The sequence below is a fragment of the Balaenoptera ricei genome, chromosome 7 (genome assembly GCF_028023285.1).
Source record: "Balaenoptera ricei isolate mBalRic1 chromosome 7, mBalRic1.hap2, whole genome shotgun sequence".
Classification (NCBI taxonomy): Eukaryota; Metazoa; Chordata; class Mammalia; order Artiodactyla; family Balaenopteridae; genus Balaenoptera; species Balaenoptera ricei.
The window spans coordinates 14,520,923-14,540,234 of NC_082645.1; the positions used below are offsets into that span (position 1 = coordinate 14,520,923).

General features: G+C 46.8%; 1 protein-coding gene across 1 annotated transcript in view; it reads right to left on the reverse strand.

Annotated features, from left to right (window-relative positions):
- Positions 1–18,585, reverse strand: part of ERCC3 (ERCC excision repair 3, TFIIH core complex helicase subunit) — a 37,226-nt gene extending 18,641 nt beyond the window's left edge. The window contains exons 1-10 of the mRNA XM_059927689.1: positions 18,494–18,585; positions 17,923–18,128; positions 17,010–17,246; positions 15,242–15,291; positions 14,678–14,813; positions 14,337–14,501; positions 13,664–13,868; positions 12,071–12,385; positions 7,056–7,240; positions 3,878–4,080 (exon numbers count right to left, since the gene is read on the reverse strand). Of these exons, the coding sequence (XP_059783672.1) occupies positions 3,878–4,080; positions 7,056–7,240; positions 12,071–12,385; positions 13,664–13,868; positions 14,337–14,501; positions 14,678–14,813; positions 15,242–15,291; positions 17,010–17,246; positions 17,923–18,128; positions 18,494–18,521 (1,730 nt within the window). The 5' untranslated portion in view covers positions 18,522–18,585. The remainder of the gene's footprint in view (positions 1–3,877; positions 4,081–7,055; positions 7,241–12,070; positions 12,386–13,663; positions 13,869–14,336; positions 14,502–14,677; positions 14,814–15,241; positions 15,292–17,009; positions 17,247–17,922; positions 18,129–18,493) is intronic.
- Positions 18,586–19,312: the final 727 nt, after the last annotated feature.

Genomic DNA, 19,312 nt, shown 5'->3' on the forward strand with positions numbered 1-19,312 from the left:
AGATCAGTAAAACTAAAACTGGTTCTTTAGGAAGATAAACAAAATTGATAAACCATTAGCCAGACTCATCCAGAAGAAAAGGGAGAAGACTCAAATCAACAGAATCAGAAATGAAAAAGGAGAAGTAACAACTGACACTGCAGAAATACAAAGGATCATGAGAGATTACTATAAGCAACTATATGCCAATAAAATGGAAAACCTGGAAGAAATGGACAAATTCTTAGAGAAGCACAACCTTCTGAGACTGAACCAGGAAGAAATAGAAAATATAAACAGACTAATCACAAGCACTGAAATTGAAACTGTGATTAAAAATCTTCCAAGAAACAAAAGCCCAGGACCAGATGGCTTCACAGGCGAATTCTGTCAAACATTTAGAGAAGAGCTAACACCTATCCTTCTCAAACTCTTCCAAAATATAGCAGAGGGAGGAACACTCGCAAACTCATTTGACAAGGCCACCATCACCCTGATACCAAAACCAGACAAAGATGTCACAAAGAAAGAAAACTACAGGCCAATATCACTGATGAACATTGATGCAAAAATCCTCAACAAAATACTAGCAAACAGAATCCAACAGCACATTAAAAAGATCATACACCCTGATTAAGTAGGGTTTATCCCAGGAATGCAAGGATTGTTCAATATACGCAAATCAATCAATGTGACACACCATATTAACAAACTGAAGGATAAAAACCATTTGATCATCACAATAGATGCAGAAAAAAATTTTGACAAAATTCAACACCCATTTATGATAAAAACCCTCCAGAAAGCAGGCATATAGGGAACCTACCTCAACATAATAAAGGCCATATATGACAAACCCACAGCCAACATCATTCTCAATGGTGAAAAACTGAAACCATTTCCTCTAAGATCAGGAGCAAGACAAGGTTGTCCACTCTCACCGCTATTATTCAACATAGTTCTGGAAGTCTTAGCCACAGCAATCAGAGAAGAAAAAGAAATAAAAGGAATCCAAGGTGGAAAAGAAGAAGTAAAGCTGTCACTGTTTGCAGATGACATGATACTACACATACAGAATCCTAAAGATGCTACCAGAAAAATACTAGAGCTAATCAATGAATTTGGTAAAGTAGCAGGATACAAAATTAATGCACAGAAATCTCTTGCATTCCTATACACTAATGATGAAAAATCTGAAAGAGAAATTAAGGAAACACTCCCATTTACCACTGCAACAAAATGAATAAAATACCTAGGAATAAACCCTACATAAGGAGACAAAAGACCTGTATGCAGAAAACTATAAGACAATGATGAAAGAAATTAAAGATGATACAAACTGATGGAGAGATATACCATGTTCTTGGATTGGAAGAATCAACATTGTGAAAATGACTATCCTACCCAAAACAATCTACAGATTCAATACAATCCCTACCAAACTACCAATGGCATTTTTCACAGAACTAGAACAAAAAACTTCACAATTTGTATGGAAACACAAAAGACCCCGAATAGCAAAAGCAATCTTGAGAAAGCAAAATGGAGCTGGAGGAATCAGACTCCCTGACTTCAGATTATACTACAAAGCTACAGTAATCAAGACAGTATGGTACTGGCACAAAAACAGAAATATAGATCAATGGAACAGGATAGAAAGCCCAGAGATAAACCCAGGCACATATGGTCACCTTATCTTTGATAAAGGAGGCAAGAATATACAATGGAGAAAGGACAATCTCTTCAGTAAGTGGTGCTGGGAAAACTGGACAGCTACATTTAAAAGAATGAAATTAGAACACTCCCTAACACCATATACAAAAATAAACTCACATTTAGGATTAAAGACCTAAATGTAAGGCCAGACACTATAAAAGTCTTAGAGGAAATCATAGGCAGAACACTCTATGACCTAAATCACAGCAAGATCCTTTTTGACCCACCTCCTAGAGAAATGGAAATAAAAATAAAAATAAACAAATGGGACCCAATGAAACCTAAAAGCTTTTGCACAGCAAAGGAAAATATAAACAAGACAAAAAGACAACCCTCAGAATGGGAGAAAATATTTGCAAATGAAGCAACTGACAAAGGATTAAGCTCCAAAATTTACAGGTAGCTCATGCAGCTCAATATCAAAAAATCAAACAACCCAATCCAAAAATGGGCAGAAGACCTAAACAGACATTTCTTCAAAGAAGATATACAGATTGCCAACAAACACATGAAAGGATGCTCAACATCACTAATCATTAGAGAAATGCAAATCAAAAGTACAATGAGGTATCACCTCACACCAGTCAGAATGGCCATCATCAAAAAATCTACAAACAATAAATGCTGGAGAGGGTGTGGAGAAAAGGGAACCCTCTTGCACCATTGATGGGAATGTAAATTGATACAGCCACTATGGAGAACAGTATGGAGGTTCCTTAAAAAACTAAAAATAGAACTACCATACGACCCAGCAATCCCACTACTGGGCATATACCCTAAGAAAACCGTAAGTCAAAAAGAGTCATGTACCACAATGTTCATTGCAGCTCTACTTAGAATAGCCAGGACATGGATGCAACCTAAGTGTCCATCGACAGATGCATGGATAAAGATGTGGCACATATATACAATGGAATATTACTCAGCCATAAAAAGAAACGAAATTGAGTTACTTGTAGCAAGGTGGATGGACCCAGAATCTGTCATACAGAATGAAGTCAGAAAGAGAAAAACAAATACCGTATGCTAACACATATATATGGAATCTAAAAAAAAATGGTTCTGAAGAACCTAGGGGGAGGACAGGAATAAAGATGCAGACATAGAGAATGGACTGAGGACATGGGGAGGGGGGAAGGGTAAGCTGGGACGAAGTAAGAGCACGTCATGGACATATATACACTAGCAAATGTAAAATAGATAGCTAGTGGGAAGCAACCGCATAGCATAGGGAGATCAGCTCGGTGCTTTGTGACCACCTAGAGGGGTGGGATAGGGATGGTGGGAGGGAGACACAAGAGGGAGGAGATACGGGTATATATGTATATGTATAGCTGATTCACTTTGTTATACAGGAGAAACTAACACACCATTGTAAGGCAATTATACGCCAATAAAGATGCTTAAAAAAAAAAAGGTATGATTTTAGGAATTTCAGTAACTTAATCCTTCTGTGTCTCTGTTTTCTCATCTGTAAGATGAGAACAGTACAATGACCTCACATGGCTGAGGTGGTGATTAAGTCAGTTTGTGAAGAGAAACTGCTCCGTATCCATCCTTCCCTCTGCATCCCTCCCCCCTCATAACGAACGAAGCTTATCTTCTCAGAGGACCTTGCCTTCTGCTCCACTCGCAGCACCTGAAGCCCTGCATCACTGTGCACAGAAGCACTGGCCTCTTCCTCCTTACTTGGCAGGAAATTTTCAATAGCCAGGTTTTAAACACTGTATCTGGGTGGGGCTGTAGGCTTAGGAGGACCCTGGTCGGTGTTTCCTAAGAAGCTCTTTCTAGACGCTGGGCCACACCTGGGATGCTGTCCCAGTCTGCCTTGCCTTCCTGGCCCCTGACCAAATACAGTCTGATCTCATCTCTGGCCAGAGTACCCACTCAGCCTGAAACTGCAGATGCCAACCCGTGCCCACCTTTGGAGCCCAGCTCCAAATCAGCACAACTCTAGCCCCTGCTCCCTCAGCTCAGTGACCAGGCCCCCTTTCCCATACACTCTAACCAATGATTCTGACCACCTGCTCCTCTGTCTCACCTGCTCCCTGGGACCACAGAACTAGACCTTTAGATACTAAGAAGTTCCTGAGAGCTTCGAGAAAAAAACAGGCACCTTCTATACTCTCACATGGGGAAGTTAAACTGGCTTTGGAGGCTACTCTAACTTTCCAGTTCTTACTTGTTCAGTCGAATGGCATATTCCTTTAGAGCAAACACGTTGTCAGCAAAAACAATAATCTTGTCATTCCTCCTTTCATGAAACTTGATCAGAAACTGGCAAGCTCTGAATTTGTTGGGGTTCATGGTGTACAGCAAGATTCGTTTCTTGGTTTTGATTGCCACATACTCCCGGTAAAACTCAGGAGACATCGGGCACCACACCTGTGATACAATAAGAATCAGGGGTCAGTATGCAAGTTTAAGCATCATACAACTGGGAACTTTAGCAAATTAGCTTTAAAACAAATCAAGACAAAACCAATGGTATGTGAATTATATCTCAATAATATTGTAAACACACACGTACACACACACCATAAAACAAAACCTAATACCCAATGTTGAACCAGGATACTCTCACATGTTAATAACAGAGATTTTAAAATGCATCAATATCCAGGGAATTATTCTCACACCAGCTCCAAGTGAAGGAAACCAGATTCCCAACCAGTGGTGTAAACAATCCCTCCCATTTAGATCACACCTCCACACACAGCCCACACACAGCACTGCTACAGAGAACTGCACACACACTTGCCAGCTCTGTCTGTTGGGTTAGCCTAGCAATGACATCCCAGGAGTAAGGAACAAACCAGCACCCAGATCTTGGCTTTTAAATTACATTCTCTGCTAAACGGGCTCCACGGAGAAATGGCTGATTCCAGGGCCAGGGCAGGGAAAGTACCAGATGAGCCGGAAATATCTTACTGTGCCAGAAAGCAAGGAAGTGCTCAAAGTTTGATGGGAACATGTCAAATGGTCATAGCAACTAGCTTGAAAGTAGTCCCACTGGTCACATCTGAGACAATTTGAGCATCCAAATAAGAATGACAGTAACATTCCTGAGGGCCTCCTCTCTGCTAAGCCCTGTGCTTGGCTGTTGACAAACTAAAGGAACCTCGGGCAAGTACACTGAAGTGCCATGACTAAAGGTCTCAAGGCTGTGTACAGACAAAAACGACCCTCCAGCAGCTTTGCACTGGAACAAGCCATAGCCTACACTGGCAGACTGAGCTTTTGGTTGCGACCAGCGCCACTTCTGTGTGATCGTCACAGACCACTTCTTCGTGCTGCCACCACTGCAGAATTAGCTGACATGGCTATGTGTCAAAGTCTGTGCTGAGCTCAAATCTAAGTTTTGCTGTCGTTACCTTTTCTGATTCTCTCTGGGACATATCCTATGATGACCCCTTTAGAATTTCTAGTTCTTCATAACCAAAGCAATTCTTTTTTCAAAGTAAAATCTTTAAAATCATGCATTTCCCAGAATATGCAACACAAGTGGCCAATGAACGTATGAAAAGATACTCAACGTCATCAGTCAACAGGAAAACACAAACTAAGACCATAAAAAGATACCATTTCACACTTATCAGGTCTGCAAAAATTAAAAGAAGACATTTCCATATTAGGTGCCAGAGATGTGGAGCTAGCTCACTCACCCTAGACAAGAGTGTGAACTGGTGCAACCACTTTGGGAAACAGAGTTTTCCACATGACTAGTGAAGTGAGCATCCGGAGAGCCTCTGACCCAGCAATGCGACTTCTAGGTGCACCTGCCAGAGCAGTGGCCTTCAACCTTGGACCAGTTTATGTCGTAAACTAAACATTCCCACACACCAACACAGTCTTAGGAAACAATATATACCTTTAATACGTATGATGCATTCTGGTAGACTCTATTCTATCCTGATGATGACTCACCGAAGTGACGTCACCATCTACTACGTGGTCACAGTCCCGTGTGAACACTGCTTTAGAAAACGTCTGACACAGGAAACAGGGACAAAAAATACACGCAGCAATACTGTCATAACAACAAAAAGACTAAGCTCCAAAGTTAGAGCCAGTGCCCGCCTAGGGCTGGGACTAGAAGCAGGGCCTTGCTAACGGGCACAAGGGGACTTCCGCGGATGCGGGAAATGCTCTAAAGCTGGATTGGGGGCACAGCTGCACAACTCTTTACATTTACTAAAATCACAAACGTTATAAACCACACTATTTACTCACAACAGGTGAATGTTATGGAACATAAACTAGACCTTGACAAGGCTGTGAAAAAAAACAACTTAGCAACCCAAACATCTGTCAACGTTAGAAAAGAGTTTATTTTTACTTCTGTGTAATATTCCATTAGCTATCAAACTGTGGTATATTTGTCCAATGGAATACTACAGAGGAATTAAAAGGAATAAACTACAGCTACATGTATCATTAAAAAAATAATGCATTATGCAAAGAAAAAATACTAAGCAAAAGACAGAAGTCATACAAGAACACATATAACCTGATTCTATCTGCATATACATAAAGATTTTTTTAAAAGGCAAAGCTAAACAATGAATGTTTAGGGAATTATACATAGGAAGTACAATAATAAAGAAAAGCAAGAAGACGACAAACCTAAGCTCCAAGACAGCCGTTACCCTGGCAACGCTGCGTGCAAGGTGGGTGCTGATTACGAAGATGTAACCGAAGGGTACGGAAGCTTCTCGACAGAGCAAGTCCACCTGCACAGCTTCCTCACACTCACCTTCACCCGACAGGCCCATGTCTGCCCTCTGAGGACACAGCCCACCCTACTCTAGCCACTGAGCGACAGTCATTTTAAGGTGCCAGAAAGGATTTCTGTTGCTGTTCCTTCTGAGAAGACTTACTTTTCTTTGAACATGTATTTTAAACACATACCTGTGCAGGTATTCATCACAGAATATGGGGAAAATGGGTTCTTAGAAATAAAATAATCAAGGCCACATGTGCCTTCTGGGGGCATCAAAACCAACAGGCTTTGGTACCAGGGGTGGCCTGTGGGCTGCCCACGCGGGAACAGCAAGAATCCCTCCGGGGTGAGGGTGGGCAGGAGTACCCTGAGGTGCTCACTCCCAGAAAGGAGGAAGAAAAGCCGCGCCAGCCTGGATTAGCCGCCTGACCTGACCACTTCCTGTGTGCCCGTGGACAAGTGATTCTGCTTCGCGCATCTGTGAAATCGCGGGAGACTGCCCCCCCCCACGGGGGCTGCAGGTACTGCACGAGGCAGCAGCACTTTTGCTCAGGTCCTGACCTGTGTATCTGCCCACGAGGAATCGACCTGATCCACTTCCCTCCCCCAGGGACCGTGCCAGGAAGGGGACAGCTACCTCCGCGCACTGGACTTTGGCGATGTAGCCGTTGTTCTGCAGCTCCATCCAGTTGGCTTCATAGAGCTTGGGCCCAATCAGAAAATTTAAGTCGACAATTTTGTCATCTTCCCGGACGAGGGTTGCGGTCAAGCCCAGTTTGCAGTGGGCCTGCACGATGGTGAGCACCCGTCGGAACATCTTGGCTGGGGAAACAATCGGCGCATTCACGCTGTCACTTTTGTAAATGCTCAGAGTACCAAAGACAGCCTCGACCTAATACTGGCCCGGGACACGGCACGGCTGACCCCCGGGCTTCTGGATCACAGGGACCTGGCTCTAGACAAGAATGATTAGGTGCGAATGCTTAATGTCCACTTTCAGACCTGTCCAAAAGAAGGGCGAAAAGGAGAACAAGAGGGGGAGATGACCTGGAGGAAGCCCCAGGCTAGGGAGCCCCAGCACTCCCCTCACCACAGCTCGGCCATCAGGGGCACAAACGGCAATCTGAAACATGAGCCACACTTAAAATGCCACTGAGCTCTGAATCACGCAAGGAATTTGTTCACCCTGAGGCCTGTACCTCGGTTACCAGGAAGATGGTGGGGTATCTGGAGGACCAGAGGAATGAAAGGAGCTCCACTTCCCACCACCCTCCCAGAAACCAGGAAGAAACAAGGGAGAGATGAAACCCCAGGCACCTCTCCCCCCTTAGGAAACGTCCCTCTCTACACTCTTCCAGTTACATTCATTCTGGTCAACCAGCAACGTCCTTTGCCTTCCTTTCGCTTGAATGTTATCATTCTTTCTGAGGTATCAAATTAAATTAAATAAACACTAAAAGGGTACAAGATATTCATTTTTTAAAACTCAATTTACGGGTTTCCACAGGCTCACCTTTTACAAACTCTAACACTACGAAGGAAGGTAAAAATGCTGAAGTCATGCTTATCTTATATCCAATTAAAGGCAAGGTTAGGGATACTTCAGAAATAGACCTGGGAATTCCCTGGCTGTCCAGTGGTTAGGACCCCATGCTTTCACGGCCAAGGGCCGGGGTTCAATCCCTGGTCAGGGAACTAAGATCCACAAGCCGCCGTGGCACGGCCAGATTAAAAAAAAAAAAAAAAAAAGAAATAGACCTAACAATCCAAGGGAAAGAAGGGCAGACGTCACCAAAATGCAAACCAAAAACATAAGAACAGTAAAATAACAAAGGGCTGTCTAACCCCAGTAAGTGCCCAGGTCTCACGGTTTCACACACTGAAGCCTAACACAGCTTGCACAGACCCCTGGAAAACAAACAAACAAAAACCCAGGGTCAGGCTTATGTCCAAGGACTGTACCGGCTCCAACAAAGGGCAGCCAAGGACCCCAGACCAGGTTCCCCACATCAGAAGGACATGGCAGCCAAGGCAGTGGAGACCCCAAGCTACTGTGGGCTCCAGGGAGGCAGCACTGGGGCGGCCCGGGGACTGCATCAACCCGAGGGGAGCACCACGCGGGGACCCTGCCCGAACACTCCGCAGCCAGAAACAAGCCTTCCCCGAGGCATCGGCCCTGCAAACGAGTCACGTCCCACTGCTGTGTTCTCTCACAGCCATAACAGCTGTCACGGGGGAAGAGCTCACGTACAATGACGTGCACGGCTCCATGAAGTTTTACACAGGTACGTACCTCTGGAACCACCCAGATGAGGGTGGGAGTGTTCTCAGCACCCAGGAGTCTCGCCTCTGACCCCTCTGGTCAACACCAGCACTCTCCCTCAAGGGAACCCCGATCCAAGTTCCGGCATCAGAGAGGAGGTCTGCCTCCGGTCTGAAGTTCACGTAAATGGGATCACAGTACGTACTTTGCGTGTGCGGCTTGTTTCACCGGACATTATGTCGCAGTTGTTATTTGACATTTATTTGCGTGATTCTGACTGTCTCTCCCACTTTGTCTCCAGTGCCAAGCAGAGTGCCTGGTACTTAATGGGTTCTCAATAAATAGTTGTTAAAATAATGAAAGTGGCACAGTGCCTTGCATGCAGGAAACACTTAATATATGCAAGTACTGTAATAAGAATTTCTTATTAATATAATGACTTAATAGGGCTCCTTTTGGAAGATCTATAAAAGAACACAACAAGCTTTATCTTCTGAGATAAATCTCAAAGATTTACCATTCTACCTAGTCCAAGTGGTAAATGCTTATGGCAGAATCTTACTCTGATTTGCCAGAATTCCGTATTTAACATCTGCTCTCTGGCCCAGTGAGCATGGCCATAGGGCTTGTAAGGCCTGAACGCAAAATCCTTTAGAGCAGTTTGGTTTCACTCTTCTACCTAAACAGAGGCAAACTGCTCCAATGAACCAGAGGAGAGACAGAGACACCTGGTGAACCGTGTGGGGTACACCTCTATATCCTCATCACCAGATAACCAACCCCAAGCCTGGCTGCCACCCTCTGAGACCCGGGGCCCAAGTTAAAGAGGAACATCAACGTATGCTAAATATATCCTCCGGCAGAAGGCCTCAAACATCGCCACGCTTCAAACACAGCCTTCAACTAAACTGCTACAAAGCAATTCCAAAGTCGTTTATAAAAGATGTTTCTCTAGATCACCAATTCCCAATCCAGTCAGACCCAATACCCACCCTCTCCTTAAAGTTTTTTTTTTTCCTCTTGGTTTAGTTTTTAAATATCACACAGTAAACTGAACTTCTTCTGAGGGTGGGTGGGTGAGAGTGGTTCTACACGTTAACACGTGTGCAGACTCGCGTAACCACCACCATAATCATACACAGGAGACGAACCAATCCAAGACCCCCAAAGCTGCCTTGTGCTCTCCCTGTACAGTCGTACCCTCCCTGCCCCACCCCGGCACCCACCAATCCGTTCTCCGTCACTACAGTTTTGTCTTTTCAAGAATGTCCTACCAAAGGCATCACACACTCTGTAACCTCCTGGGACTGGCTGATTTCACTCAGCACGAAGCCTCTGAGACTCCTTGTCACGGAGCGTCCCAGCAGTTGAGGGGCCAGCTTCAATGGCTGGTCCATCCAGCCACTCACTGACAGGTTTTTCCGCTGTTTTATAGGTTTCGGAGATTACGACCAGAGCTGCTGCTATAAACATTCATGCACAGGTTTTTGTGTGAACCTAAGTTTTCATTTCTCTAGGAGAGATGCCCAGGGTGGGACTGCTGGGTCTATATGGTAGTTTTCTAATAAACTGCCAAACCTCCCCAGAGTGACTGTACATTTTGCAAGTCCTCTGGCCACGTATGACAGTTCCAGTTGATGTGCACTCTTGTCAGTACTTGGTACTGTCAATATTTTTTATTTTAGCCACTCTAATAGGTCTGTAGTGGCATCTCATCGTGGCTTTAACCTGCATTTCCCTGGGGACTAATGCTGCAGAACATCTTTCAAATGCTTATTGGCATCTGTACACTCTCTTGAGTGAAAATCTATTCATGTCTTTTGCCTGTTTTCTAACATTTCTGCCTTTGCCTGACTGTAACAGCAATCAAATTAACATGTCTAAAGCCTAACTCCCAGTCTTATCTCTCCAAACCTGCTCCTTCTAGAGTCTTCTCCATCTCAACATCCACTCCACCGTTCTGATGGCTCAAGCCAAAAGCTGACAGTCATCCTTGATTTCTCTTTCTTTCAGAACCACATCTAACCAGCCCACTTAACCTTCTCAACATAACCAGAATCAGTTTACCTTTATTCTTACTGGTCCAAGCCTCATGTTGGGATTCCACCAACTAACCTACTTAGCTGCTCTCCACCCTTGCTTCCTGCAGTCTCTTCTCAGCACAGCAGCCAGGGTGATATTTTTATAACATTAAGTCAGATAATGTCACCCTCGGCTCAAATCCCTCAAATGGCTTCTCACCCAGAGTGCAAGCCAAAGACCTCCTTCAGGTCCTACAGGATTGGCTCCGACACCTCTCCGACCTCAGCTTTGACTGCTCTCCTCCACGTTCCCCTCCAGCTGGAGGGTTACAGTATTGTCAGGCCACGCAAGTACTACTTCCCCACCTCAGGACTGCTTCCTTCTACCCGAGAGACCCCTCTCATCCCTACCTGGCTTGCTGTGAACATCTCTCGGTGTTTTCAGACATCCAGAGGTGTTGGAGGAGCTCTCATTACACAGAAAAAAACAGATAGAAAGGCCCTTTTGACAATGTTTTGAATACTCTATGTGAAAATGCCTCTGATTCCATTTACTTCAGAGTAATCTCTAATTTACACTTCTTAATTGATCAGGGCTACCCATTAACTTGTTTTATCAAGAAAGGTTTGCCTGGAATGCTATCCAGTAATAAAAGGAACACAGCATCAGTACGTATTACAACGTGGGTAAACCACTGTGTGAAGTGAAAGAAGTCAGATAAAAGAAAATACATATCATGTGATTCTGTGAATATATTTCCAGAAAAGGCACGTCTCTAGAAACAGAAAGCAATTCAGTGACTGCCTGCGGCTACGGATGAAAACACTGATGACAAGTGAGTATGAGGACGATGTTCTAAAACTGGGTCACGGTGACGGTCGCACAAACTCCGTTTTACTAAAAATCCTGAATCGTATACTCACGCTGGGTAGATTTTACGGCTTATAAATTATGTCAGTATGGCTGTTTAAAAGGACTGCCTGCAATACTTGGACCTCTATAACATATTAAGGAACAATACTTTAGTCCTCAAATAAAACAAATATCGCAAGGACTTTTTTGTGCCCCAGTCTAGTTTCTGCAGGACCGTAAAGAAAAAAATGGGTTAAGGGTAAGCTGAAGCGCAACAGTTGAGAGGGAGGATGGAAGAAAATATCACTTTCTAGATGACTACTCTGGGCCAGTGATTAAGGAAGCTCCAGTGTGTACACCCACCCCACCCATGCTCATAACTTATCTGAAAGATTCACCTAGCGAGTCTCTCTAGCAAGATGGAGGTACTACACAGCAGTCCCTCCCTCAACCCAAGAACTGGAAATCAATCTGTCTATACGATGAGTGGGCATCCCAGCTCTCAGCCGGCTTACCTGGTATGGTGTGTACTTCGTCCAGGATCATGAGGCCCCACTCCTGAGTTTTGAGCCACTCCATCACCCGCTCGGCCTCCCAGGACCTTTTGGTGGTGTGGCCCAGCATGGAGTAGGTGCTGATGGCAATGGAGCAGCCTATGGGCTTGTCCTTGGCGTCGGAGGTAAAGCGGCAGATCTGGCTGTCGTCGATGGTGGACCACATCTTGAACTGGGCTTTCCACTGCTCCACAGACACAGCTGAGTTGCCCAGCACCAGGCAGCGCTTTCTGACTGTGCACGCAGCTGTCACGCCAACCAGGGACTTCCCAGCACCTACGAGAAACCAAAGGGCAGTCCTACGCGAGGCCAGGTTGAAATGAGGGAGAGGGACAGATGGGAGGACTTGTCAGCCCACCAAGCTGGCCAAAATCATTTGTAACGATCCTCACGGCTGAAACTATTGAGGTGCTTACTGCTCCAAACCTGTTTCCTTCTTTAGAAAAAGGAGGCACGCACACTCCACACACAAACGTGAGAATTAAAAGACACAAGTGCCAGGCCCTATTAAAGCACTGTACACGCACCTCATTTAAATGTTGAAAAACAACATTTGTCAAAATAAACCATAGGTAAGAGACACTCCTATTACTGCCATTTTAAACACGGGAAAACTAAAGCTGAGGTGTAGGTCGCCCAAGGCCCTGGGACAGCGGTGCTGCTGGGGTACAGTGTGCCCAACACCCAGACTACCTCAGGAGGGACTCAGTAAAAGACGGCTACCATGATGACGCAACAAACTGGGCTGAGCACTTGGGAATGCGGTACGTACGCTGCTACTGGCAAAGACAGAGGAAGGTGAAACTCCAGGGGCTTCTGAGTTTACTACCACCTACCACGTGAAGATCAAGATTAAAAATCAAGCTATTCCTTGAAACAGCAATTCTTCCTTGACCAGGGGTGTGCATCAAAATAACCCATGAGGCTTTAAAAAAAAAAAAAAAATCTGAAGGTGCCTGCCCCGCCCCCAGAGGGTCTGCCTTCTCGAGTGTGGGGTAGGCCACCAGCTGAGTCTACTGTGACCTCTGGCCAAGAACCCAGGCCAGACCTGACACGCCTTAGGACAAATGACATTAGACGGGCGCCAAGGCGGCTGCCATAGCCCCTTCTTGGACGTGCACACTGTAACAAGCAGTCCAGGACCAAACAAAGTTTCTGTGCTACGGAGCCTCCAAATACACGTAACTTACAAGACGGACTGTGAGGAACTCTAACCCCAGGATGTAAACCAGCCCTTTCCCACAGCACCACCCTTCCTCACCGCCCAAGACTTTACACACTGCCTAGCTGATTGGTTTACTGTCTGAGCTCCCCCACCACAATGAGCTCCATGAGGTCAGGAGTGTTGTTCTATCCACCATTACATGCCCAGCGTGGAGGTCAGGGCCCTGCACAGAGCAAGCACGCAAGTATTTGTCAGGTCATGAATCAGGGAGCCCTGTGACATTGGCTGTTCCCTGACCAGGTGGGATTTAGAGAAAGGCCCTCAGGGAGGGCGTACGGCAGGTCCGGACAGAGCGGCCTAGCCATCTTCTTCACTCAGGCGCCACTCACCACAAGGAAGAACGATGACCCCGGAACGTGCGCGCCCATTCCCAAACATCTTCCGCAAGCTCTTCTCCTGATAAGGTCTAAGGACAGCTGTGGGTTTCAGGTCAATGTTGATGTCAGGGTTGACAGAATCATTCCGGAAGTCGTATTCTGCCAACAGAGGGTACTCCAGGTGGATGCAACGTTTCTGGAGTTCCTCAATCATTTCCTGGAAAGTGAGCATGAAGGTTTTATAATCTTGTTAACTCCAAAGTGTGCTCACAAACAGCACACATTCTAAGGAGCCTAATGATTTAAAGAAAAAAAAAAAAAAAAAAGGTTAGCTAGACTTTTAAATTTCAGATCTTGCTTGATGACAGCCAGCTTAAAGCATAGACTAAGGGCCCCAAACTAAGGACATGGACAAAATTAAATCCAATCAGCCACCAAAAATGCCCCCCAGGTACTGTTTCTCACATCTCCCCAGGAACCTGTGAACACTGACCCACCAGCCTGAAGAACAGGACACTGAGATGTAAGTCCATCAGGAAGAATGGTGCTGCAGTGCACAGGCACCAAAATCTGGGGACAGATGGGGATTCCTTCCTCTCACACAGGCTACAGACAGTCCAGGAAGGGCTGAACCAGCTTCTGACACCGGCTTAGAGAAGCAACCAGGAGGGGTACGTTCACTAACCTGCTTGACTTCAAAAGATACGGTCTGTGTCTCTTCTTCTTCCTCCTCATCCTTGTCCATTTGCTCATAGAAGTCAAACAGGTCCGTGGGGATGTCAGATTTACCCTGTGGATCTGTCACCCGGGAAGTGGATGGCCCACCGCTGCCTTCAGCACTCTTAGCGATCTGAAAAAGAAAGGCAGGATCTGGACTTGCACAAAACACTTAACCCTACTGTCACCAAGCAACAAAGCTGCAAGAAAACAAGGACTACCAGACTGCAAATGCTGGACTAACAGCACCTGAGAGAACTAAAATCCTAAGTGCGTCCACCCCCAGGGGTGACCCAGGAGGCCACATACGGCAGATTTGCTGGTGAAAGTCTCTGTGATGAGCTCGGTGGCCTCCCCCTCAGAGTTCCTCAGGCGGCATTCCCGGATCATGGGATCCTGGAGAAGATGCTGGATGACATCAGGGTGAGAACTTTCAACGAAGTACCTGTAAGAGGGGAGGAAGGAGGTGCCTACTGACCAGTACACCATTTTCAGAAGGTTCCATTGCTCACTCATAAGATGGTCTGGAGACAGCGGCCTAAGGCCTCTCTCCACGCTCACTCTCCCCCAACCCTTTGCCAAATCTGAGATATGAGCTACTGGCCATGACATAACACACGAGGGTTGTAGGCAAAGCCCCACTGTGAAAACAAACTAGCAGGGGTCTGAACCCCAGCTCCACTGTTCAGGGGAATACGGTGGTCAGTGAATGAATTTCTGGTTTTGGCCACATCACTTCACTTATTCCTTTTAGCCCCTTACTCGGGGGAGTAGGTGTTAGTGCAGAGCAGACAGTCCACAAGTGTTAGCTCCTTGCCACGTGATATGCAGGGGGTGAACGTGCCTTGATGGGCCTGTCACAGAACCCCTTACCTGTTGTGCTTCAGGACCAGCTTGACTTTCCCATAGCTGACAGTACATAACTGCAAGAAGTGACAACACCATACAGGCAAAATTAGCAATATGCAGCTCACTCAGAACACGTTCATTACTGGGCACACCTTACTACCTATCGACCAAGCGAAGAGTTCATTTTACTTTAGGAAAATCCAATGTGCAATCCTAAAGGGGGCAGATCTGCCTAAATTGAGCTTTTCTATTAGCTCCTACTTTTTGAGGGCAAAACCTTCCTCTTGCCTGGCTAATTCTGATGCACATCCCTTAATCTAAAAAATGCTGCTTAAAATCTTTATTTTCCCTTTTCCCTTTCTTCTCCATTCCCAGAGCCCCATCCTAATCCAGGAGTTCATCTCACTGTACCAGTACTACCACAGCTCCCACAACAAAGCTGGTAGAGTTATGTGTCCACTGATTGTGTGCTGTGTAAATTAAATGTGAAGCCTCTGGCCTCCTCACCAATGTTCCTATCTCCCCAACTAGATGTAAGCCTCTTGATGGTAGAAAATCCTTCCAGGTTCCCAAAAATCTTTAGGATGGAATGCAGCAGAGACTGTACAGTAGCCACGAAAAGTCACAATTCAGATCTCAGGCTGCTGCCGCCTCCACTGCTGCCCTTCTGCATCCACCACTGCACTAACCAACACGCACATTCCCGCAGGCAGCTCCCAACCAAGACCGAGAACAGCCAGGGTACTGAAACAGGCTCACGCTACAAGCTGCAAGCCCTTCTCCCAGGGCGCCCTTTCACATCAGAAGAAAAGAGAACTCTCTCCGGGGCTCCTGCCAGCTTCTCTGAGACTGGCTTCATTACCGTACTGGATGCCTGTGGCACTCATCTTCCGCCACTTCAGATCTGGGGGTCTGCGTCCAACTCCCTGTAGATCAGCCGAGGACAACGAAAGCCACTGTGCACCTCTTCTGAATGGTATTCACTATCTCTCAGAACAAACCCAAGCAGGTTCAAGTGCTCGTCACATAGAACCCTATCCACTTCAAAATCTGAAGTCCTTTTTGACTTTTCCTAATGGAAGTTGTTGACTAGTGGTCTCGTGCAGGTATTCAAACTTAGATGGAGTTTATCATCTGTACTAACTTGCTCAGGTTACCATATAGAACACCACAGACTGAGTTGTTTAACAACAGAAACTTATTTCTAGAAGTCCAGGATCATGATGCCAGCCATTTCGTTTCCAGTGAAGGTTCTCTTCCCAGCTTCTAGGGGGCTACCTTTTTGCTCTATGCTCACATTACCTCTTCCTTGTACAAATGAAGAGAGAAAGAGAGCACACAAGCCTTCTGGTGTCTTTCCTTATAAGGACACTCATCCTATTGGCCTCACTCTTATAACCACGTTTAACTTTAATTATATCCTTACTCCAAATACAATCACATTACGGGGTAGGTCCTCAACACACGAATTCCGGAGGGGGCACAATTCAGTCCATAACACCGTTCACTTTGGGCTGTATTCCCAAATAACCTGGGCCAGAATGGGCCTGAATTAGTAACCCCGCTGTGTGAGAACCCACTGGCTAAGAGCAGCTCGTGGGAAGTGTGCCCTCAGCGAAACACGATGCTGGATCCAGAGGAGGAGCAGCTGGGGTAATCGGTTACTATGCTCCCCACACTGGATCTGAATGGCATTTTCGTGACTGCTACAGGGTAACAACGTACAGCACCTGTCCCCACTATCACTACGTTAAGAAGGAGGGCAAAAGAGCCAGCCTTAGCCCCCACTTGCCTTAATAAACTGAATAATTCCATCAGGGACTCCCGTCTTGCTGAGCTTCCTGAGGTACTCAGTGATGTCACTAGTTTGCAGCCCAACGCTGACAGCTGCGTACAGGGAGTAGGCAGTTAGTTTGTACTCATGCACGTGGGTTGGTCGGCACACCGGCTCTGCAATAGCCACCAGGAAGTCTTGAGCATATTTGTAAACTGGAGAGAAGGCTTCTAAGAAGATGTGGCCATCAGGAGCCTGCGAAACACCAAATGGACACGACAGACAAGGAAACTAATGAGTTGCAGAGACGATTAGACTCTTTCTCACATCATTATCTAGAAAGGATTAGCTGCCCAGAAAGTGATCTAAAGCTAGCCAACACCAGGAATATTTCTGTAAGCACATCTTCAGCCAACTGTGGGTCCCGCTACTTTAATCGGATACAAGGAGTAGAGAGAACAGAAGAAAAGGTTTCTAAAGTCAGTAGCTGCCTCTCACGATTCTTCACAGGAAAAGCCCACCTTACTGGCTGTCCTTCTGGCTAGATTTCAAACGAATGGAGAACATTAATTGCTTCAAGTTGAGCAAAAAAGCTGCCTAGCAAATATATGGCTCATTAGTTTTTTTTTTTTAATGGGGAATTAAAATGTTACATAATAAATGCCATTTATTCTTTAGATAAAAGTTGTTTCCAAACATGTGGCAGAACTGGAAAGGGAAAGGGGAGCAAAAGGAGGGGTTAGAGAGGAAGGAAGCCCACGTCTAGCCAGCACATGTGTGCGAGCAGGCCCACTGCTATCTCGGCTGTTCCAAACTGCCTATGAAAATGAAAGCTCGCTGCCAGTGGGCTCTGAAGCGAAGCTCACGATCCCGCCTTCCTATCTGGGCCGCACCCACTCTTGGGCCCGGCCCCGGCTGAGGGCGTGCTTACCACCCAGAGGGGCCTGGAGGTGTGGTCGCCCTTCAGCGGCATCTGCAGCCTGTAGTCCTTGGCTCCATACTCATCCACTTTGGTGCCGGACTCATCCACCTGCTTCCCGGCCGCCGAGGGAACCGCTTCCTGAGAGTCGTTCCCAGGGGCGTCGTCTTCATCGTCTTCCTCATCCTCGTAGTGCCGCTTCTTGGACTTCTTCTTCTCTGCAGATACGGACACGGACACAGAAGTGAGCCCCGCAGGAGCCTTGGGTTCCCCCCGCACCGACTAGCCGCAGGGCGGGGGAACCTGGCTGCAGCCGGACTTCCCCAGCGCCAAGCACCCCGAGCCCAGAGCCACTGCGCGCCGCGGGCGTCCTCTCCCTCAAACGCTGCCCACCCAGCCCGGGGGCAGGGCTGCCCGGAGGTCAGGGGTCGCACCCCCGGCCAGCGGCCTGTCGGGACAGTAGGTGACGACGGCGAGCGACTCTGGGGTCTACCGCCGCCGAGAAACCCTGAGCAGCTACCACACAGGATGATAGGGACGGCAGGTGCAGGCAGCCCCGAAACGCGCCCACGCCACGTCTCACCGCGGTCCCCCCGGTCCCTTTTGCCCATGTCGGCGACCGCAACAACCAGCCAGTGCAGCCGAGGCACCCCAGCGACGGCTCTCTGTGGGACTTCCGGTTCACACCGGAAGTTCTTCCGGCCACCGCACAGGAAGTCCCGCCTCTGGGCGCCCGGGGGAGGTGTAGGTGTCTGATCCCGCAGCTGAGAGGTCCGCTGACTGTGTCCGGATGCAGGCCCTTTCTCCCCATTTTTTTCTCCTAGTCAGTGAAGTATTTTTTCAGTACCTGTTACGATCGTCCAGGCACTGTTGTTTTAGCCCCTGGGGCAGGACAGTGAACGGAGCAAAGGCGTTGGCCTCTTGGAACAGAGAGACGTGGGCCGTAAACAAATGTGTTAAGCGCTCTAAGGAAGAAATAAAACAGAGCCCAGAATGACAGGCAGTGCTGTCCCAGAATATCTCGCTGAAGGGGTGTTATTTGAGAAAAAGGTCATGAAAGTGAGATAATGTCCTATGTAAATACCAGGAAGGAGCAGTGTGGTCTAGGGGCCGGCCGACACAGGTTTGGCGTTTAAGGGGAGCTGAGAGGGGGAGCAGTATGGCTGTAAGAGGTGGGAGACGGTACAGGACGTAGAGAGCAGTGATTCTCAAAATGGGGTCCCCTGGCTGCATCGACATCATATGGAAACTAGTTAAAACTGATCAGAAAGGCACAAACGCAAAATACCTGAGTCATAAAATTCTGCAAGCAGGCGCAACCATCCTGCCCTCCAGAAGACTGTGATACTCAACTCTGAGAACAACTAACGTAGAGTTGTGTAGGTCATTGCAAAAACTTTGG